The sequence below is a fragment of the Ailuropoda melanoleuca genome, chromosome 10 (genome assembly GCF_002007445.2).
Source record: "Ailuropoda melanoleuca isolate Jingjing chromosome 10, ASM200744v2, whole genome shotgun sequence".
NCBI classification, from domain to species: domain Eukaryota; kingdom Metazoa; phylum Chordata; class Mammalia; order Carnivora; family Ursidae; genus Ailuropoda; species Ailuropoda melanoleuca.
Window position 1 is genome coordinate 39,838,981 of NC_048227.1, and position 23,357 is coordinate 39,862,337.

Below are 23,357 nucleotides of genomic sequence, written 5' to 3' on the forward strand. Positions count from 1 at the left end.
AGTTACAAGCAATTTGGAATCAGAACTCAGTTTTTTAAAATAGCATTCACATTTTAGATTATTTGGTATATGAAAAGATTTTTAAATCTTATTGGAAAATTAACTTCATTGATTCCTGGAAAATGCTTACATTTAAAACACTGGCTTTATTCAAATACTACCCATCTGTACATGAAAGCAGATTAGAAGTAAGTGTTTTATTCTTCCAACTATATTCCAGTACTACAAGGGCAGTAAAACAATGATACACTGGGGGAAAAATGCAGCAATAAACATTTGTTAAAAAGACAGAATAAATAAAAACTACCAAAAAGAAAACTTAAGAAAAAAAAATCCTAGAAACCCTTTCTGAAACCCCAAGAAGTCCTGGAATACAGAAATGCCCTCCCTCCTTCACTATTTCACAGGAAGCACTGCAGGCTATTTGCTTAATAATGTCCTGGGATTACATTCTAAATTATTAATAACTGGTTACAGCTTGGTTGTAGTGCACAATTAAAATCACACTAACTTCATCTGAAGTGTCATTCTACAGTTTTATTTACACAACCAGTGAAGGGCATGTTCTTAGAATACCAGCTTTAATCCTTTTCAAACATATTAATATAAGAAGCCAAATTGTAATGATACAGCAAATGAGGCCACTGGCATTAATACAGGTTAGCAAAGGTCCACATCCAGATGGTACTGACATCAGGGAAATTTCCAAAACCAGTTGCTGCCTAAGAGTGGTTGCCACTGACGAAAGCTTGAAATAACCTGTATTCACAGGGGGGTATTGGCATTGCTGCATGTCATAATTAGGACCTCTCGCAGTAACTCAACAAGGAACAAGGCAGCCCACAAATGCAGAAAACGTGATTCATGAAACATCTAAAGGGGGAGGAAAAGGAAAATTAGTGCAAAGTCCAGGTCAAAATTCAAAGACATACCAGATTTTCATCCCCAACACTACCCTAGGTATTTAAGTAACCAAAAGTAAGCCTTAGTAAAATTTTGCTGCCTATTTCCTCCAGCCTTTTTTCTCCATGATTTTCTGTTAAATTCTCTTGAGTATGTAGATAATTACAATTAATGTTTCTCCTTAAAAGATGGTTTTGTGTTCAGTTCAAAGATGAAATACTTACAACTAGCAGGCTGTTCTCCGTATCGTCGCATTATCTGATCATGCGTAAACTTCACAAATGCATCATATTGTTCTATAGATAAAGGTACACATCAATTACATGATTTGCAAATGTACTCTCTATTAGAGCCAGGTAAACTGAAAAATCTAGTATGAATAATGAAACAACTGTAAGTTGGCCCTTTGAATCAGACACATAACCTCAGTAATAATAAAAAAATATTAGTGTTATCAAATGAAAGAGCAGAACTCGGTCAAGAAACCTACATTTTAGTCCAAATCACATGACCTCATGTATAGGCTGGAAGCTTATTTCTTAACCTATTAAAATAAAGGGTTTGAAATAAAAAGGTATCTTTCTACTCTGAAAGTTTAAGTGATCTATGAATGGCAGTTTGCCAAGAGGAAAACAAAAGCTTAACAAAATATGTTCAAAAGCATCCACATGTAACCTAATAAGATGTCATAGAAAAAACGTTACATAACTAAGCAAATTCTCTTGCCTATATTAGCACCTTCATTTAACAGCTTTAGAATACAAAACTTCTACTTATCCATACCCACTTAAGTGAGTGTCTGGCTTAAAAATCGGGGGGGGGGGAAATCCTAATTAATTCACCATGCACAAAAATTGTCTAGACTGATGGGAAAGTTATCATGAAAGATGTAGTCTAAAAATCTAAAACCAAATTGAGGTAAGTACCCAAAGTCAAGTTTTTAGCCCAGGAATATGAAAGGAAAAATCTAGTTCACATTACTACTGTCGCTGATCTACAATGGTAACTGATACTATTTCTTGAGTTCACTAAGGAGAGCCATGAGCTACAGGATGGTTCATTTCCTTTCTTGAACTGAAATTCAACTGGTTCTTAGAAAACATACCGTAACCAGGGGATAGAAAGGGTAATTTAATGGACATTAAGGACGTGTGGGAAATAATGCATTTCTTACAGTGAGTTTCTGGGAGACTAACTAAAACAAGCTCATCTTATACCTGCAAGTTTTGTGTTCAATATTTCTTCATACTCTTCTCGAACTTTCTCTTCACGTTCTTTCAACAAACGTTCACAGATCATCCCAACCTGCCGTAGAGTGAATAAGGGCTGTTCTTTTTTTAATGGTGAGGATGTTGTAGATGAAGTCCCTATGTACAACGTGAACAGAAAAAGCACATGATTTAGAGCCGCCATCATAAAAAGTATCTTCTAACTGAAGATGTTGCATTTGGATCTTTTCAGTGTTCATATAAAAGCATTTTTTATCAGCAGCTTACAATTCTAGAAAAACACAGCAAGATATATGCAACCTAATTATAAGGTAAAAAGTCTAATGGTGACTGGAAAAAGATACAAGATACAATCAAAACTTAAAGTTTTTGTTTTTTAATTAATGGTAACAGCTGGGAGAATGTTTGGTAAAAATAAATACTAAGAATATATTCTTAAAACTCAACATTAAATTTTATGGTTCAGAGTCCTTAAAGATTATTAAACAGCCACTTATCATCAGAGAGTGATACTTGATATAAAAGATTTTTTCGGAATGCATTCCTCTTAAAGTACTACTTAAGGAACTTTGATTTTCCAAAAACATCATTCTTCATTTATTGAAAAGAACATGTGAAATTAATCTTTTGAGAACTCGGAACTATGACATCATATATCCATGTTAATATTGCTGCAAATATTTTCATACACACTCAAACGCACAAATTTGTTATCAGTAGTCCTGCTCTGTGTATCTGTCCCTGGTACCCCCAATTCCTCTTTTCATTTGCTTTTTGTAACCTGAATGGCTGGGACCAGTTAGTAATTATGCTTGTTAGAGCTGTGTCTATTACAAGATAAAGTATACCAGCTTTATAACTATGAAGGCTACCTTTACTTTCAAATTCCTAGCTTTGTTAGTTGAGGCTGCCCATTAATTGATCTAAGTAAATTGACTAGAAGAATGATGATGAACTTAGTGTCCTGCTGATTTAAGTCTAGTCTCTACCCTCACCTCCCCTAACGTTTCGCCCACTTACACATCTGCCCCCGCCCCCAACTGGCAGAAGTACTGCAGAATTTAGTTTTGAACAATTTTATGTCTTTTGACTATTTTATAGCTTTTGAATGTTTTGTTTTTTAATAAATTCTACCCCCAACATGGAGCTCGGACTCACAACCCTGAGATCAAGAGGTAAATGCTCTACTTACTGAGCCAGCCAGCAGCCCCTGAATGTTTTTCTATTCTGCCAGGTTTTCTTACCCCTGCTGGGAGGGAAGGGAAGGGGGCAGGCAACTTTGGTCACAAGAAAACTGTTCTGCTGAGAACTTTTCTAAAAATAAGAGCCACTTTTCATCTCTGAGAATCTATCCTAATAGGACAAATGTGTGAGGGTATATGTACAAGGATGTTTTTGTAAATGCTTTTAATACCAGAAATTCAGTCTGATTATCTTCATTAATGGTTAAATAATTATGAGAAGTCCAGAAAATAGCATAGTATTCAACCATGGCAAGGTACATCTATACTTAACAGAGAAATATATGGTATATTGTTAATACTTTTTCCTTAATGAAGGCTACAAATCATCATCACTTATGGGGAAGTCCACTTGGGGGATATTATATCCAGGTGGTCATCTCTGGTGAGAATCCAGGTAGCAAGTACTTACTTTGTGCCATTTCTAAGAGACCATGAATTATTTGTATTAAGTATTTTTTAAAAACCAAGCAGGAGAAACAGAAGCTTGAGTGATTAAAAAAACTTAGATCACCTTTTCCCATATTAAATAATATTTCCTTTCATTTATTAAGTTTATTATTACCTGGTGAAGCTGGTCCACTGAGGAGAAATGCATGTGGTTGTGCCTCAGAAGTACAACATGGATCTGTCTGTTGGAAACTAGTTTCTAAATGTCTTCTCTTCTGCATGCGTTTATACTCTTGTTTTATGTTGTACAGAATTTGTTCTAGAAAAAAAATTTTGTCAAGATCTAAGAAGTTTAAAAAAAGGTTGGGTTTCCAATAATTAGTACAATCAATCCACTGAAAATATTCTCTTCAAATAACATCCAGAAAACTGACGTTTCAAGGAATTTGTTTCAGCATTAATGGGGGCACTCATTCAGAAACAGCATATACACACCACTTGGAATTCAGCTATTCTATAACACCATTCTCTCTTAGCACTGATTAGCAAAAGATAAAGTTTTCATTCAATGTAAAGAGATAAGGGAGTCTTGTGAACTTCTAGTTCACTTTAGTTCACTCAGATTCTTAAAAATCCCAAATTCAAAGGCCACTTATTCATCACACACAGAACTGTTAAACAGTCTTTTTGAAGACCATAAATAATTAGAAGTGGGGGGCACTAGGTACAAACACAAACCAGTGAGAACTGACAGTAAGTAGATCAACAAAATGACAGTGGATGGGAACTGAAAAATTACCACACGTTAAATTGGTCATGGCCATTAATATTAAACTCAACAGAACTGGTGACTATGACAGTATTAACAGCAAAGACTTACAGTATTAACAGCAAAAAGTGTTGTTCTGAATCTTGGTGGTAACAGGTACTCAAAAGAACTACTATTCCACAGTGCCATTATCTTCAACCACAACCATCCAACCAGGGGTAAAATCCTATCAAGCATATCCTTTAGGCAAGTATGGTTCATTTTAGAAAGACTTCTAATTCAAAATAGTTACCATTTAGGCTCTCTAGAAAATCTCTCCTTGAGGTTTCTACTTCCCTTGAAACAGACTTTCTCATCACCACCACCACAGCCCCTAAATAAGATTATCCACGTGAAACTACATCCTAAATTTATTAATCCCAATCCAAAGCAAAATTAAACAAAAATTAAGGTGGCAATTATCGGGCAATAAAATGATTTATAAATATAATGGAGTCTAATTTTAGCAATCAATTTTACAATTTTGTGTTAAAAATGAACTGAAAACTTGGCTGAAGTCTAATAATTTATGTAAGATGAGACTAATCCTTTTTTAAAAAATTTAATACTGGTGGTTTTCTTAGATATATACTTAATTCTATTTTCTCACATCACATTGTTTCTCTAGTAAGAAGAACTTTAGGGCTTTTGAGAGATAAGACTCTGAGAGGACATCAATCAGTCCCTTAAACATTCTAGATTCTGCCAATTTCATTATTTTAACTGAGTTCAAGTTGCAAAAAGATACATCCTGTCAAGAAGATTCCATTTATGAAACTTTGTGGGTAAGCACCACAGAATCATATTGCACAGTTGTATAAGGGATACTTTATCTGCAACATTTTCCAGAATCTTAACATTTGTTTATATTTAAAATGGTCATTTTCAGTCCTTTTCCATTTATTTGAAATAGTCCATGATTTAAAAATGAAGTTACCAACGTGAAATAAAATGGCTGTCTACTGAACCATTAAGCACCTTGATAGAAATGAGTTTCCTAAGAGTCATAAGGGGTCCAACAAAACTACTGCAACTTCCTCTAACAATCAGGACAAACACAGATATCCTTATTTTTTAATAACAGAATTCTTTAGTAGCAAATAAAAGGTTTTAAAAGTAATGCTATTTTGGTCTCTGACAGCAAGCTTCACTCATTTATCACTTTGTGATCAAAGCCACCACCATTCTGATAAAAAGGGCCATGTACATAAAGCATCCTAAAGTTTATTCACAAGCAAAGGCTTCAAATGTACTACACTCAGAGTAACTTGACCTTAACATCTTTTGTATTCTTTGATTACAACAGTTCAAGATTACATTAGTCTTCTTTTTGCTTCACAAAAATCAAAGCACAACTGTGATGTACCAAAATAATAGTTGTAACAAACTCAATTTGTTCATTTGATGGTCTCAAAAGATCTAGCCTGGGATTAAGATGTAGTAAAACATTTTAAAATTTAGCTCTGTAAACTTCCATACCATCTAATACTTAAGAGATGACATAACAAGGAATTTTTAAGGTATAATTTACAAAACGAATTCACCAATTTAAATGTACAATTTGATGGCTTCTCACAAATGCATGCGTACAGGTCTTGAAACCATCACAATCATAATAAAGAAATGTATCACCCCAAAAAGTTCTCTCATGCCCCTATTCACCACCTTCATCTTCATTACCATGGCAACATTCATCTTTCACTACTCCAAAATTTTTTTGCCTTTTTGAAAATTTTATATAAATGGAATCATAAAAAGTGTAGATTTTTGTCTCTCACTGAGCAAAATGCTTTTGAGATTCATACATAATGTTGCATGAATCAGTAAGTCCCTCCTTCTTATTAATTAGAACTCCATTGTGTGTGTGTGTGCTTCTTTTAATGGAAATCTGGAATGTTTCCAATTAGGGGCTATTATGAATAAGGCTACTACGAATATTCGAGTACAAGTCTACAGGTGGATAAATTTCATTTCTCTTGGATAAATACTTAGAAGTGGAACTGGATGGCCTGATTATGTGGTAGGTGCATGGCTTTACTTTGTAAGAAACTGCCAAACCATTTTCCAGAGTAACTGTACCATTTTACATTCCCACCAGCAATATATGAGAGCGTTCCAGCTGCCTTACCTCTCTGCCAACTTGATATTGTCAATTAAAGAGCTGAAGAATTTTTAAAAGATTTATTTTAAAGAGAGAGCACCCATGCTCACATACTCACGAGATGGGGGAAGGGCAGAGGGAGAGAATCCTCAGGCAGACTCCCCGCTGAGCACAGAGCCATACCAGGACTCTGAGATGATGACCTGAGCCAAGATCCAGTAGGATGCTTAACTGACTGAGCCAACCCAGGGACCCCAAAGAACTGAAGAATTTTGAATGCTATTGCCTGCAATGCTTTTTTACATCTAATATGATACAACTATGTCATGTAAGCCTCACTATGTGCATAAATGCTCTAATACTGGTAACATGTAATCTATAATGTTATAAAGTAAATAGTCCAATTTAACTTGACCAAGACCTAAGCTAACTGCAAGCCTCAAACACATTTATCTCAGTTTGGATAGGTATACAGTTTTAAAGCTGTTAACCCAAGATATTTCCCCAGATTGAATTTTCCACAATTTACATGCTAAATTCAACCCCAGATACCTGGCTGACTGAAGTCACTTCTTAGGCCAGCTGGATAAAGGTCTTCTGTCTATTTAGTCAATAAAGTTCTTATGTCTACTTAGTCTTAAACTACTTAAATCTAGCCATCTCTAATCAAACTGGCAAGTGACATTTTATCCCAAGTACACGTAATATCTGACACTGTGTTGCCAACACAATTTATGCTGCATTAAAGAAAAAGTCAAAGGAAGCTTCACTTGCGTGTCAGTTGCACATTCCAGTTTTAATAATGCAGCCTTCATATTTGGCTTATGTGCGCAGACTGAATTTGCAGCAAATCACTTAGAGCAAAATACACAGTTATCATTATAACAACCTACACCACAAATAGTTCTTACATCCCTTTTCAAAATCCTAAAAACTATATCCTCCTTTTACCATAAAATACTAAGACTTTCTAACACTGTACTAGGTCTACGTGAAAGTATCAGCAAATTCTGTGACTAATGGCATTTTCATTCCCATATTCAGTAAATGCCATTAAGATTGCCAATATAATTCTCCTCCTTAACAGGTGAGAGATTACCAATGAGCCAGCACTTATTCCTTTGGGATTTAAAATAACAAACTGAGCAAAAAACCTAGGTAAAATGTGAAAAGAAAAAGCCTGGCTTGTGGCAACATGAAGCCTACTTCTCAACTGTTTTACTTTTAGTTGCCACTGATTATTTAAGAAAGCCTGGGCACAGTAAGGTCAATACAAACAGAAGAAAGCAGTTGATGGGATTAAGAAATAACAGTTGAGACAGACAAGAGAAACAGCAACAAGATGGAACTGAGAGCAAAGAGAGGAATACAGAATTAGAAGCAACTACAAATATCTTTCTAGAGTATAGTCCATAAGATGTCTAAAAATCCATGACATGTGAAACTAATCTTTTGTTCCAGACCTGCACAGACTTGCCATTTTCCTACTGACATAATTAGTAAATCAAACATAACAGGTCTCATTAACAGTTTTAAGTTTAGGAATTTAAGACATTTTTGTACCCTCACATGCCAATTTCTCTATGGATTATCTCTGAAAAAATTAAGTGAAAGTTCATCTAGACAGATAACTCTAAACAATGGGATTAAAAAAAAATAAAATAGGGTCACCTGGGTGGTTCAGTCCGGGTTAAGCGTCTGCCTTTGGCTCAGGTCATGATCCCAGCGTCCTGGGATGGAGACCCGCACTGAGCTCCCTGCTCAGCAGGGAGCCTGCTTCTCCCTCTATCTGCTGCTCCCCCTGCTTGTGTTCTCTCTCTCTCTGTCAAATAAATAAAATCTTTAAAAAAACATTAACTATTAATTAATAAATCTTCAAAGTTCGTCAGTTCTAAGCAGGAACACAAATGAATTGGAAAACCTGTGCACAATTAGGCACAGGTAAGTAGAAATTAAAACCTAAAAATAACGAACTGCCCCAAATAAAATAACAAACCAAATCTAGATCTCTGAACTACATACTAGACTTGCCACGTCTACTTTATAAATTAAAACATACACAATTAACAGTTGCTATGGAGGCCCATCTTTGTAAATAATTTTCCCAGGATATCTGTCCAGAAACTAAAACAGTTCTTACGTTCTTCTTGAAGGAATCCTAAGGACAATGTTCTTACTCAGCCAAGAGCTATCTAACTAAAAAGAAGGAGTTGATGCCTTTTTTAATTCACTTTAAAATTACTACTACGTCAAAGGGACCTGGAACCAAATTTTAACACAAGACTGTCCAATTATATCTAGAGTTTTAACTATTTGGGTTAATGTTAGTCCTAATAAGAATATAGCTGCACACAATTATATAAACATTAGAGTACTCTGTACAGTGATTCAAAAGCAATGGCTTAGATTCTAAGTTTACAATATATAATATTTTACTGTAAAGAGGCATTCATTTATCTCCTACAAGAGGAAGAAAAATCATAATCACTACAGGTCAAATTCTATTTCACTGGTACTATAATAGCCAATGATTACTTATTTGGAATAGATGACTCAATCTGTTAAAACCCTGCAGGTCTAAGATAAATTTTACAAATTAACTACACACTGGGAGTCACTAATGCAAGGAGTCCAACAACGCTCATTCAGCAGGAGGTTCCTCCCTGATATCCAATAATTGTTATTTCATACCTCTATTTTATATTACACCAGATTCTAAAGGGTTATGTTAACTTTGTTGCTTTTGTTGTTCAGCTCTTTACTATCTCTAAGTATCTTCTCAAATAGCTTACAATCTAGGAAAACCAAAAAAGCAGTAAACAGGGAAGAGAAAGGGAAAACTGAACAATCCAAAACCCGAAATATACATGCTACAGAAAACATTTAATGCCATGCAAAAAGTCCAGCTTCTATTACAGTTAACCATGACCATGAAAACAAGGTAAGGTCCAGAAGGACAGAGAGCTGACTCCTTGAGGAGGACTCTAGGGCACCACGATCAAGCTGAAGAACAACCGCGAGACTACGACAACTTATTGAAAGCACCACACCCACATCCAGCTATAGCTTACCTGGAAACCAGAGGTTGCAAACTGATGATACACAGGATAAACTGACCCCAAAGATATGGCTGGCCTGAATAGCTTCTTTTTAAAAAAGAAGTGTGAATTTATGCCAACATTTTAAAAGTTAATGATCTTAACTGAAAGATTTCTGGCTACTGTTGAGAGGAAAACTGGACTATGTGGAAAATTCAGCTGAAGAGTGGCTGCTATCTTTCAGGCAGAAATTCTCAAATGCTTCTAAAACTTTGATGCATACATCACCCAGGGATTTTGTTAAAACGTAGACTCTGAGGGATGGAGCTAAAATTCTGTACTTCTACTGTATTTCCAGCTGATGCTGCAGATCAGTAGCAAGGTTGGAATTCATTAACTCCTATGTAGTTTACTTCACTCATTTATATTACTTGCCTGGGAACTATGGGCATTTATGTTTCTATCCCCTCCTTAAAATAGTAACTCCCCTACTGTAGCAATTAAAACATGAAGTGGTTGTTTTATTATTGGACATTCTGGGAAATGGAGGGGAGAAGGAAAGCAGTAACAGCAGACTATTTCAAGTAGAAAAATACATGCCATCCTAACCTGCATGGCTTTTGTAGTTCAAAATTAGACATGTCCCTCTCTAGCAGGAAAATATTCTATAAATCAATTTAAACTTGATTGTAAATCAAATTAAACTTAGATTCATTACAGGAAACATATATTGATTCATTTTTCTTAAAACAGCTTCCTTAAAATATGAAATTCATGTTATGTGATTGACAGTAAACAAATGCATTTACTTTTCTATTATATCTGCTTTAAAAAAGGAATTAAGACTACCTTTCATACCAGAAGGCAGTGATTGGAAGTCCACAGACATCTTTTGTTTACCTCATATTGCAAATTAGTTGTGAATATTTAAAAGTCAACACATTTCACAAAAATCCTTACTTCTGGTGGAAGGAATGGCTTCTGGGAAGATAAAAACAATAAAAGGTCCAAATTCACCATGACCGGAACTGAGAGGAGTGATCTGAACTAAATATATAAATTAGAGCTTCATCTGTATCTATAAGTGACAAAGTCAGGAGCATGCATGTGATTGCTTAAGGAGCTATTAAGCTAGAAAGGAGTGCAGCTGAACCTAGAACTCCTAAGTTTAATGGCCAGATGAAAACAGCAACCAGAAGTGGAAGAAAAGCGTTGTCACAGAAGGAAAAAAGTTATTTCAAAAAGTGAGTGGGAGAACAGTATAAACGCTGTAAGAAAGGTTAAACAAGATGAGGATTGATTATAAGCAATGGAAATCATTGGTGACTTGACAAGAGCTATTTGAAAGCTCTCTGAATTTGTTTTTGAGGTGAAGAATCTGGATGACTGCTGGAAGAAAAGGAGGATGTTTTATTTATTATTTTATAATGGAAGTCCTGACAATATTTAAAGCCAAAAGCAAAGGTCCAGTTGAAAGAGAAAAATAATCAAGAGGATAAAGTTACTTCGGAGAAGGGGAATCCTCCTCTCATTGTATAAAGTGCTTTAATTATCTCATTTAAACTTCCTCAGTGTTATTAAAAGGAAAACAGGATAGGCACAAATATTGATGATGTTGGTACTGGGAAAAATGAAGAAGCTGCCATTAGATGGCCCCTATTTTATCTGTGAAGTAGAAGGCAAGGTTACTCACTGAAATGGCAGGACTGCTGGACAGTGTAAAAAGTCCCATTTGAGGCTGCCCCACTGTGACTATCTCCAGCACTTAGAGACAGGAAATGCTCTTGATCCTCACAACCATCCTAGGAGGCAGATAATACTATCATCATGTGCATTATTTTATAGATGAAGAAAATGTGGCTTTGCTTCAATGTCTTCTGAAAGGTCACACAGCTGGTACAAGGCAGAGCCAAGCCTGACGTCAGGGCTTAAGCTCAATATCTATTGCCCTCCCCAGTATTGTATTACTTCAATACCTAGCCGGTATTCCACAAGTACCTAAATTACAATAAACCACAAGGAGGAAAGCTAATTGTTAAAAACCAGGATGTCAGAATAGAGGGATTATTACTATATATTACTGATACTTCATACCCTGAAACTTCAAACCCGGTTAAGACAACAGTAACCAAAGCAGTGCATAATTCTCATCTACCCACAGCCCTAAAATTGTGACATTGGCAAGAATAATTATTTAAGTCTTCATGTTACATTCAAATATTTATATAAGGGATACTTCATCTCTAAACCACCTCCTCTGAGGACAGGCAGCTATACCTAACCAGAAATGTTTTACTGATGTTTTAAAAGGGAGAATTATTCTAAATTGGTAGGTCAGCATTGCCACACATACAGGACTGATGACAACAGGGCCAGTCTCTGATAATGTACTATTTCACTTTAGGCCAAGGATGGTTGTTAATCATGAGCATCAGTTTCCCCTATTCTGTCGCATCAACCCAAAACTTCCCGTACTTTTAACCAATTATACCACTTAGAAAAGTTTTTCTTTCAGAGAATTGTATTTTAATAACAGGAACAAGGCAATTCTCTGTTAACAATTAAAAGGCAACTGGCTTTCTGCAACTTTTCAAATTCCACTCTACATTTTTTTTTTTTTAAGATTTAGTTTTTTATTTGGGGGGTGGTTAAGGGACCAGACAAGGGAGAGATCTCAAGCAGACTCCCCACTGAGCCAGGTGGGCAGGGTGGGTGGGGCTTAATCTCACCACCCTGAGATCACAACCTAAGCCAAGACCTGAACCAAAACCAAGAGTCAGACACTTAACCAACCAACTGCACCACCCAGGCACCCCTCCGCTCTACATCCTATTTTTCAATTGTTAGATCAGCTCAAAAATATTATTTTTTTTAAGAAACAAAACAAAATCAATACTTTCAGGTGCCCCCCCCAACCTTTAGTTTGATTTTTGGAGGGAATTTTCTAAGAATTAACATTAATGGAAATGAATGCTAGACCAAAGTCAATATACAACATAAACTAAGACAATTACAGAAAGAGCCAATAAACAAGCTTCAACTCTCACCTTAAAAAAAAGAATCACTTTAAGGTTTCAAAGTAGCAACAGTGTGATTTAATTAGTAAATCAATTTCAATACTTATGCTGCCAAAGGTGGATATAATGTTTAGGTAGATGAAGTTCCACAAGGAATTAAAACAGATAATACCGATGAATAAAAATACTGTAATCTTTATGCTTTAAGTTTAGCTAGCTAATAAAGTATCCACAGTGGTGGCTCTATCAGTCCCTTGAGAGACTGTCTCTTTGCTTAACCAGTATCCGGAACTCAAATGAGGTTCATAAAGACTTGAACAAGTGACTTCTAGAAAGTAAATATTTAGATTTTTAATAATGTTGAGAAAAACCAGGTACGTGAATAGACCTAGAAACGAAAAATTAAGTCAAACCCAAAAGATGTATTAATGGAAAGATTACAATTTTAGTATAATCAAAATGTTGCAAAGCTCTAGTTCATTTCAGGATGTCATCTGCCTATGACATTTAACAAAAACTAATGACTTAAGATTTTTAAAGGGAGGAGGAAAGTAAGTTTTATAACCCCCTAAGCAAACTACAAGCATATTATGAGCTGCTTCTAATGGTGGAAGGTTAAAAACCACTAGCAACCAAACAAAGCCTACCATCACAAAGATGATTACACAATATGGCATACTGCAAAATTCTAATTAAAAGGCCCAAAATAAATACCAGAGAAAGTATTGTTCAGTCTTAAAACTAACTGCTGTATTTCTTGTTACTACTCATTTGTTTGAGTCACAATCTTTTTTTTTTTTAAACACGTTGTCACATATTGTGGCAATATTGTCATAAAACAATGTAAAAAGAAAAAGTGGTACAGAAAATGGGATGGAAAGGAAATTACTTTTTTTTTTTTTAAACTTCAGCATCTCTAAGAACCTTGGGAAATGCCAAGGCTTGATTAATTCAACAAATAAATGTGATAAATATCTTAAAACTCTGTGATAACATATTAACTAAGAGGGAAGGTATGGCAGATAAGAATACCTTTGGGGTTACTTTCAAACTATACAAGTCCCATATAACCCACTGTAACCCCTCAAAATCCAGGGGGCAATTCCTGTTAAGAATCTTTCCTACAAGACTGATATTGATAGATCACATTTCCCAGATGTGTTTAGAAAGCTGAAAAACACTGGTAAGCTGAGCAATAAAATCAAAGATGAATCTTCTTTACCATCTGCAGATGCCAGACTGGTTCATAGAGGCTTGAACAGGTATTCCACCCCTCACACTTTTTCAAAGTAGTCTTTTCAAAGGCAAGAAATTCACTGTGGTTTAACATATGCACACAGAACATCTGTGAGTCAACAATACTAGCACAGTGTTAATGCAAAGACTACAGGGACCACAACTTGCTGGTTAATTAGTTACAGGTATTTAAAAAGAAAGACCAAAACCCCAACACTTCTATCTACTGTCATCAATCACCTATCTAAGAGGTCCAAACTTAACCCATGTTATCATTCTGTATTCTTCTTTAAGTGGAGGGAGAATCAAGAGTTTGTTTTCAAATAAAAAAAAAACATGTAAAACTGGGCACTTCCACTGAATCTCTCATTCACAACCTTTTAAAACAGAAGTGATTTTCTACTATTGTGTCTTCCTGAGTCCATCAGACACTTAGTAAAAGATCTGAGTACTTACACAGTCTACTTTTTCCTCTAAAGTCTTTCAAGAACTAAAGAAATATTTTACATCTCAAATTATTTCTGTAGCAACCACAGTAACTATTAGCATCTATAACTAAAGAAGGGCTAACTGCTCTCTGACCTAGCCCTGTTTACCTTATGTGTTTCTGTGCTCAAGTTAGGCTTTATTTTTCTACTCTCAAAATAGCTCAGTAATGAATACAGTTGTACTCTGCTTTTAAAGGCCATAAACTCACATGATTCTTAGATGCACAATCCACAAATATGAAATAACTGCAGTTATATACACAGTCCTAAGAAAAATATCAGGTTTAAAATCTGAAGTATAAAGACCATTAAAAACAGTCTATTTGCCAAATCCACCGAGAAACTAGAAGCAATTTAACAGATGTCTAAATAACCACAAAATATTAAAAACATTTCTGGCTCAATATAAATGACATCTGAAGTGAAATGCTGCCTCCTCCAACAGACATCTCATTTGTTTGCCTAGAATGTTTATACTTCATTTAAGCCAGCTGGTGTCTCCGTTTGCAGGCATGCATCAATGTCTGCTGAACAATCTAAGTTCCTGTAAACCCTTCCCCATTCACAAGCTGCAATTTCCATTTTTAATGGCAAGTTTCCAGCAAATACAATGAGTTCTTACAAAGGAATTTAACTCTTCATCCAACTCAATTCCTAAGGCAGACTAGAGCAATGGTAACAAGACCTAAACAATGTGTATGAAAGTGCCTAGCAAATTCCCAAAGTGCTGACAACCACAGAAGGGTCTCTTCACCAAACCACTCATTCAGTACACAATTATGAAAAATAATGTGTTTGATTTGACTGACACAGTCTCTTTAATGTTATATGGTATTTCAGTTTTATGAAAGTAATTTTGTTCTTGGGAATGTTAGGACAATCTTTGGCTAAGAGATAATATTCTGAAAAAATCATTAAAAAAAAAGATAATATTCTGAGATGTTTCAAAAACCAATGGAGAAATATACAGGACACTCTCAATTTGTTTTCAACTAACTTACCAGGGTTGAGTACTGATGCAGCTACTAGTAGAAGTATTCATTTTCCCAACCGGTTTACCCGCCCTCCCCCTATTCACTTTTCCTTTTTCATATCCTGGGCATTATAAACCTTACTGCTCACACTCTAGAGCACGGGTGGACACTTTTTCTGTAAAGGATCAGGCAGTAAATACTTGGGCTTTGGGAAAATACAGTCTCTCACAAATACTAGCTCTGCAGTTGTAGCCTGCAATGGATCATACTTTGGGGGGGGGGGGGAAGAATGAGCATAGCTGTGTTCCAATAAAGCTCTTTTTTTTTTTTTTTTTTTTTTTTTTTGCTAGCCCTTTCCTTTTTCCTGGCATTAAGCTGCAACAGTTTGAAAAATAAAAATTTAAATAATTTAAAAAGTCATCAAGTCAAACTTTGGAATCACCTTTCTGGGATGACTAAAATAAACTAGGGGTTTCAGCCCAAGTTCCTGAAACTAGTAAAGCCACAATGTGATTTCAGCTACAGGTCAAAACACACTATGTTAAGTATCCGGAAAAGAATGGTGATAAAACAATAAACTATATGCATGCACTGAAAAAATTCACTTCAGTACTCTAGTTCTAAATTGTTTAAATTATACTTGAACTCACAGAAACGGAAGGAAAACAAGTTTCCGCGGAGTCCCAGTCAATCTCAACTTTGTAAGTCACTTTCCACTTCCAACCCTAGCTACTTATTTCAGCCAAAGATATACAGATATTCACTCTTGTAAAGTTTGAGAATCACCAGTGTTAAAACAAAAATCTAAAAATTAAGTGCTTGGAAAAATTATTTCCAAGTTTGGGGGCATGAAAACTGAAAAGGTTTTTGATACCTGCACAACACTGCAGCTCCCATTATGACATTACTACAAAAACCATACAGGAGCCTGCCCAAGCTGGCCATCTAAAAACAAAGCCAAATTAAATCACATGTAGAATATCATTCAAAATTACAGTAAAAAAAAAAGTAAATTTTAACAATTCAAAACTTCAGCAATTTCAACTGCTTTTCAAGTCAACTTTTTCTGTTAATATTCAAGTCAGTTGAAAAAACTAAATTATCTTTCAGCAGACTCAAAATTATCAATTACGGTGTGATTTTAAGAGTTCAGGATATGATCAAACTTCCAGAGCAGATGTCAAAAACACCTTGAAGACGAGAAGACAGCAGTATTTTGGAAAACGTTAATTTGAAACATCAGGCTTAAACAATTTTAATAACTCCAGTCATTTACTAAAATTTTGTCCATTCAATTGAAATTGAGACAATGTGGAGCCAACTGCATTAACCAATGCTACAAAATGCATCAATGAAATGACAAATTTGTAAAGGATCACAATTCTTTCTGAATAAATTCCCTTTAAAGTGAAGACAAATAATAGCTCCTGGCTGGTTTACCATATGTGCTCAAGATTATTGCAGCACTGAGATACACTTTAACTCCCCACCCTAACACTGTATTAATTCACCAGCTCCGCTGAAATTTATGGCTAGTTAGCCAGGGCTATTTTTAAGTGGCCTTTATTTGTTGTTAAGTACAGATTCCTAGGTATCCTTTCAATTTTCAATGATATCATTTGACTAAAAAGACAAACTCTAAAAATGATGTTAATCACCAGCACATTCTTAACAGTTTCTTTTTTAATGCAAAGCCTAACAGCAAATCAATGAATGCCTTTACATACAAAGCAGTTTAGGTATAGTTACTAAATAAAAGTATATGAGAATTCTTCTGAAAACTCGCTACAACTCTAAAATAGTATATACTTAAGTGAGGTCAAATATTTAATAGCAGAAATGGTAGCCTAGGCATTTGAGGCTGTCCCTAAAAATTTGAGGAAGGATATTTAAAAACCTGACTTGAACAAAACAATTCCAAATGGAAGTTACCAAATATAGAGTTATATATCTCCCACAAGTTTTTTAAAAAGTTAATGATAACAAAACACTTAAAAGGCTTTGTCTGCAGATGATATCATTACCAAAGGCTCAAACACGAAACCTTCGCATGCTATACACACAAAGAAGAGAGATTTACACTACCAGTCCACAAAAGCCTATCCTAGGATTGTGCCAGTGGCACACAAGGATTTTCAAAGTACAGAAAAAACTGGGCACACACATGCAGTACAAAGCAGCCAAAAGGCATTTCCCCACAGTCACTTTCAGGAAATGTTTCAAGATAAAAAGCAAAGGCGGTCTTAAGTCCCTTAGAACCTTGGGTTGATTTCTTTATTATTCTCAAGGCCTAAGCTGTTCTCCCCCAACATACTTTGTTGAGGAGAAATAAAGCACCTCCAACTAAAAGCAACTACTCAGGCCCAATTTTCAATACAATTCGCTCTTCATTAAAAGTTCAAGTTTCTCAGGGTCTAGACGTATAGGATGATCATATTACAGTACTCGGGAAGAGCATTTTCTTTGTTGTTGACCCTGCTAGGGAAACAGGTCTTGACTCAGCCAAAGTGGCGTTCTTGTGGGTGATTAATGACAGGCCTAGATCTCGCCCCAGTGACATCCATCCCCACCCCCCACCCCCTCTGTACTAAAATCAGCCATGTCTGAACTGGAGGAGGGGCTGCCGCCCGCCTCAAACCACCCAGTCCCACAGTTAAGAGCTGCAGCCAATCGATTCAGGGAGACACACATCGACAATCGGGTGAAATGTTACCCTTCTCTCGCCTAAATTTATGAATAATATCACCCTCTTGATCATTTCCGCTGGGGCTCTCCAGACTACGGAAACACTCAATTCCAGTCATTCAGCCCAAAGAAAAGGATCTTCCTCTTCCCCACAATACCCGGCAAGACACAGCCCCTACCCTCCCCACCTCCCGACTCCCCCACCCCCCTGACATCAGGCCATTTCTATTGTGTCGCCGAGGCTGGAGGACCTAACTAGAAGAAATGTGGTCGCTCTACTACTTCGCTAAGAAAAAGAGGACCCGTCCGGCACCCCCACCCCCGGGGCCGCGTTCCGCGTCCCGGGACCCCCGTTCCCTAGCCCACCCCAGCGGCTGCGGGGCCGAGTCCCACCTGTGGTGAGGCGGGAGGAGACGTCGCCAAAGGGGGACGGCTCCATTCGGAGATACTTCTGCGGCGAGGCGGCGGCAGCCGAGAAGGAGGCGGCGGTGGCGGCGGCCGCCGACGACGGGGAGGCAGCAGCCGAGGTGGGCGCCGACAATGGCGCACATCGCCTCCGCTTCGGGGACGCCGGGCTCAGCAGCGGGTCGAAATCCAGAGTCCTTTTCAGAGTGGCTCCGCACGCCATGGCCGGGGCAGCCGAGGGCCGGGCTCGGGTGGGGTCGGGGAAGGGTGACGGGAAGGGAGGGCGAGGGAAGTGGGGGAGAGCTGCGCCTCGAGGAGAGCCTAACCGACGGGCTGAAGAGCAGAAAGGCGGCTGGTGGAGCGCCGGTGAGGAGATAAGAGCCGCCGCCGCCGCTGCCTCCGCGGCAGGGGCAGTGGCCCGGCCGGCCCGAGCGAGAGCGGGAGGGGCGGTGGCGGCCGCTCACGACAGCCGCGTCAGGGGGGCTCTTCCGCCTCCTCAGGCACAGCTCCCCCGGGAGAGGCTCCGGCCGCCCCCGCCGTCCGTTCGAGCTTTGCGCCGCGCCTGAGGCGCTCCTGCGCTGAGACCGGTTCCCTTCGAAAGTCGATACCAGCCCCGTGAGGTATGAGGCTGGAACGCGGCTACTAATACGCCCGACTAAGAAGCTTGAGAGCGGCGGTCGATGTAGAGAGATTGCTAGGTGGCGGCGGCGGCAGGAGCTCAAGCGGACACGTCCAGCCGCTTCCCCCTCCACTGTACGACTATTCCACCCGCCGCCGGCCCCAATATGGCGTCAATAACAACGCCGCCGATTCAAATTCTGCGGCCTCAGGGCGCGTGCGCACAGGGGTGGACGCCCCCGTAGGCGCGTTCTGGGAGTTGTAGTTTTTCACTGTGGAAGGGAATCGGCGTGAAAAGCGATTAAGGAGGAGTCACGAAAACTACGACTCCCGTCATTCAAGGCGCGCCATTCCGAGTTCCGGGTTGGAATTTAAATCCCCTACACAGCTTGAGTGTAAAAGGAACTAAGCAAAAGAGAAAAAAAGAAAAGGCTGTGAGAGAGTGGGAGAGGGGAAAGCCAATTGATGCAGAAAACAGGCTTAAAACACCTTTAAAATTCAGGACATAGTTGTTCTGATACCATTCCCCCAGTGATTTAACAAATAGGAAATAGAAAACTTAGCCAACCTAACAGTCCAAGACAGATGAATTTTGGTAATAAGAGTGCTTAAAAAAAAAAAACAAAAAAACCCCCCAAAAAACCTGTCATAATGAGGGGCTAGGAAATAAAACCTATTTAGACTGCAAGGGAGAACAACAGTAATAGTATCAGATTACGGGATCCTTGAATGGACTGGATGCTTTGCCCTTCCCAGGTAGCTTCTTGCATTCATTTTTTAAATTCTGCAAAAGCAGCTTTATCCTGTAAATGAATAGATTTGAAAGACATACAGAACCAAATTGTTTCGCCTTGGATAAAAAACGAGGGATAGCAGAAATTGTATTATCTGTTGAATATTGTAGTATAGTTCATCTTGTGAACTGTAAAAATTAAATAAAAAACCATAATGAAATGTCTAAGAGAGTTGATGATGAACCCATTTTATAAGCAAAAAAATTTTTTGGTAAAAATTGTACTGTTATTCAGGTACCTAAAATAAGAATCAAATACAGCATTAATAATGTAAAAAATTGTCACCAATCTTTTGCCTAAGAAAGCTATCATCAGTCCAGCACAAAACTAGTTATCGGTATGAATGCTGTATTATCAAATGATCATGGATATCACATACTGGCTTCCAGTGCTTATTTATTCCTGTCATTTATTCAATAACTAAAAGATATTCTGTGCCATTTGTCTATCATTCCTCATATCATTTTTGACAGTAGTTTAAAATATTCTTGTTTTATTGAATTGTTCAATACCTTAAAGATCAACTGTCTTGATCACATTGTGTCAGTGACTAAGCTGCACTAATTTTAAGATATATTGTTTGGGAAATATTTTTTGAAAATGATCAGCATTTAATGAAACAACAGCTTAACTCTGACACCTAATAGGTAAATTTTTGCTAAATTCCAAACACCATGAAACATAAAACCTATGATATGAAATTAACAGAATGTACATATTTTATGTAAATGAGTAGAAAAAGATAGATTAAGCTGTGGGAAGCAAATAACAAAGCACTTATATTTCTGATAAATATTTTCTGAAATTGAGATTTTACCTTGAGTTTAGAACTTACATTGAAAAGGGACTGTTAGGAATTGAATTGTGTCTTTTCAAAATTCATATGTTCTAATCCCAGGTATCTCCTAATGTGTCCATATTTGGAAAGAGGGTCATTTCAGACAAAGCTAGTTAAGATGAGGCCATGCCGGAGTAGGGCGGGCCCCTTAATAATATAACTGGCACCTTAATAAAAAAGGGATTTTGGAAACAGACAGGCAGAGCACCATGTGAACCTGAAGATGCATCTATGAACAAGAAAGCTAAAGATTGCCAGCAAATCACCAGAAGCTAGGAGAGAAGCATGGAACAGATTCTTTCTCACAGTCCGCAGAAGGAACGCACTGCAGATTCCTTGGTCTGAGTTCTAGCCTCCTGAACTGAGACAATGCATTTCTGCCGTTCAAACTGTCCGGTCTGTGGTACTTTGTTATGGCAGTCCTAGGAAACTTATATTACAGGGGGGTTACGGTTATCATTTGTGTCACCCTGCACTGCCTGGAAAATGAGGAGATTTATGTAAAGGTGGTAGGGGATATCTGGTAAACTTGACATTGTAGTCATAATAGCTGTCCATGCAGTTGCCACTGCACAGCGTATCTGCAAAGGGCTCTCTGTTATTATTAACCAGTGGCAGGGCTGGGGCAGCCTCCTCTATTACCAATGACTAAAGAGCCTGTTCAGAAGCTAAGAGAAACAAGGGGAACTCTTCCCTATTCACTTCTGTGTCTTTGGTCTGTCTCTCTGCTTCATACTTTTTGCCTGACTACTTATTCTTTAAGACTCAACCCAGTCATTAACTCCTATAGTAAGTCTTCCCCCAACACTTCAAGGCTGAATAAATTTTATAGCTTCACAGAGAGACAGATACCTATTTTATATCTTCATCATTAGTCTAACCACATTGCAATATAATTTCTCTGTTCATGAATCTGCTTCTCCCACCACTGTATTAGTTCCTTGCCAAGATGATAGTAACTTGCACACTTCAATGGATACCTGTTGAATGTTTCTTAAATAAACATTTTTTAATCACCCTATTCTCGCAGTAGCCCACATTATCCTTGTCTCTTAAGATAGATGTCCACTAAAATGTAGCAACCCCTTCAGGGTAGAAAAAAAGCAATTGAAGGCAAAAAAAAACTTTAAAAAAAGTTTCCTAGGTTAAAATTAAAATAAAAACAATACTTGAAAGCCCTTAAGTCTTAACTTGGTTTAGAAGTAAATATGTATTTTGTTGATCAAGAGGAAAAGAAAACTATATTTAACACATTAATAAGTTGAATCAGGTCACATGAATCTAAGTATATAGTACAGCTAATGGCTCTAGTGACCTACACAGACCAAAATTGCTCTTGTTGTGACTAAAAGGCCTATAACAAATCTCAAACACTTGAAATAATTAGAATATAGTTTGGCGACAGTCTAGAAAGTATTTCCTGACGTGCACAATCGCCAAAGCCTCTAAAGAAAAACTGTTTTACCAAGATGCTGGTCTCTATTTGGTATTGGACTTTTCTAGCACCTCCCAAAATATTCCCCAGGATCTGATTCTGATGAGTCATTCTTTGACTAAAGCCAGTAAATGTAGACATAGCTGGGTGACATCAAATATCATCATCCTGAGCCTGAAGATCTTTTTTATACCATAAATCATTTTCAAACAATTTTTCTGTTGTCAAATAAAGATAAATGCAAATATGTAAGGTGTGGAGAGGTGTTTGCTGACTTTGCATGCTGAGTTTGAGTAATCGTAAGCTCAGCTTTAGGAATAGCAGTTCTAATTCAGGAGTCACTTCAAATCTATATTCAGAACAAGCATTGCCTACAGCAAAAAAAAAAAATTGTTTAATCATTGTGTAAATGAGTGCAGTAGGGAAGAATAGACATTATAATTCCTTCCACATAAGGTTTTGCAGGCTGGCCGGAACCTCTTCTAAGAACCATATTTGGAATACATATTAGAATACATATTTTCCATTGTAGATATGATATGGCTAATATTACTTTGGTTTCATTATTTTGGATGTGGTCATTATTTTGAGTTGATTGGATAGTCCTAGAATAATCAACCATATATCTGTGAGCGATTTCAAGAGGTCACCTAGGCTAGTCCTCAGCTCCAAGGCATGATTAACTGTAAGATACTCGAGCCAAATCAGTATCTATTTCACCCTTCCTAGAGATTTTCAGGATCAACATCCAAAATCTTGTGGTTAAAACGTGATTGCAAATTCTCTTATATCTAGCTTTAACATCTCCATCGGAGGCTGATTTCTAATTGTATAGTGCTCTATAAAGAACAACACACTCCAGGAAATAAGCCATGATTCACTTATCCTGAGGGACTTTCAAAGGAACCACAGTATAGTCTCTGAGAAGTCAAAATAAGTTTTTATGAAGTCCTTATTTTAAAATGTGCATGCTTTTCTCAAGTATGTGCCATCAAGTACCTGTATACTTACTCAGAAACCATTTACTCTTACTTTATGAAAAACTCAGTCATGTTTGGGGATCTTATCTTCCAGCCCAGACCAATTAGAAGAATCAAGTGGAAGAGGGCAAAGGGAATTAAAGATGCTATACTGCAACTACAACAAACAATGCAATC

At 37.3% G+C, this 23,357-nt stretch overlaps 1 protein-coding gene across 1 annotated transcript; it reads right to left on the minus strand.

Moving 5' to 3' along the window:
* Positions 1–517: 517 nt before the first annotated feature.
* Positions 518–19,311, minus strand: AKIRIN2 (akirin 2). The gene is made up of 5 exons (XM_034670761.1): positions 18,504–19,311; positions 3,939–4,082; positions 2,121–2,270; positions 1,128–1,199; positions 518–873 (listed from the first exon to the last, which is right to left on the minus strand). Exons 1-5 carry the CDS (start codon positions 18,736–18,738, stop codon positions 863–865), a joined length of 612 nt encoding a protein of 203 aa, XP_034526652.1. The 5' UTR covers positions 18,739–19,311; the 3' UTR covers positions 518–862.
* Between the last annotated feature and the right edge of the window lie 4,046 nt (positions 19,312–23,357).

Excerpts from the sequence above, each read along its gene's own strand:
- AKIRIN2 (XM_034670761.1), bottom strand. The coding sequence starts at position 18,738 with ATGGCGTGCGGAGCCACTCTGAAAAGGACTCTGGATTTCGACCCGCTG. Across the intron at positions 4,083-18,503 it reads CTCCTCCCGCCTCACCACAG|AACAAATTCTGTACAACATA; the intron begins GTGGGACTCGGC and ends TTTTTTTTCTAG. Across the intron at positions 2,271-3,938 it reads CAGTGGACCAGCTTCACCAG|GGACTTCATCTACAACATCC; the intron begins GTAATAATAAAC and ends CGTTGTACATAG.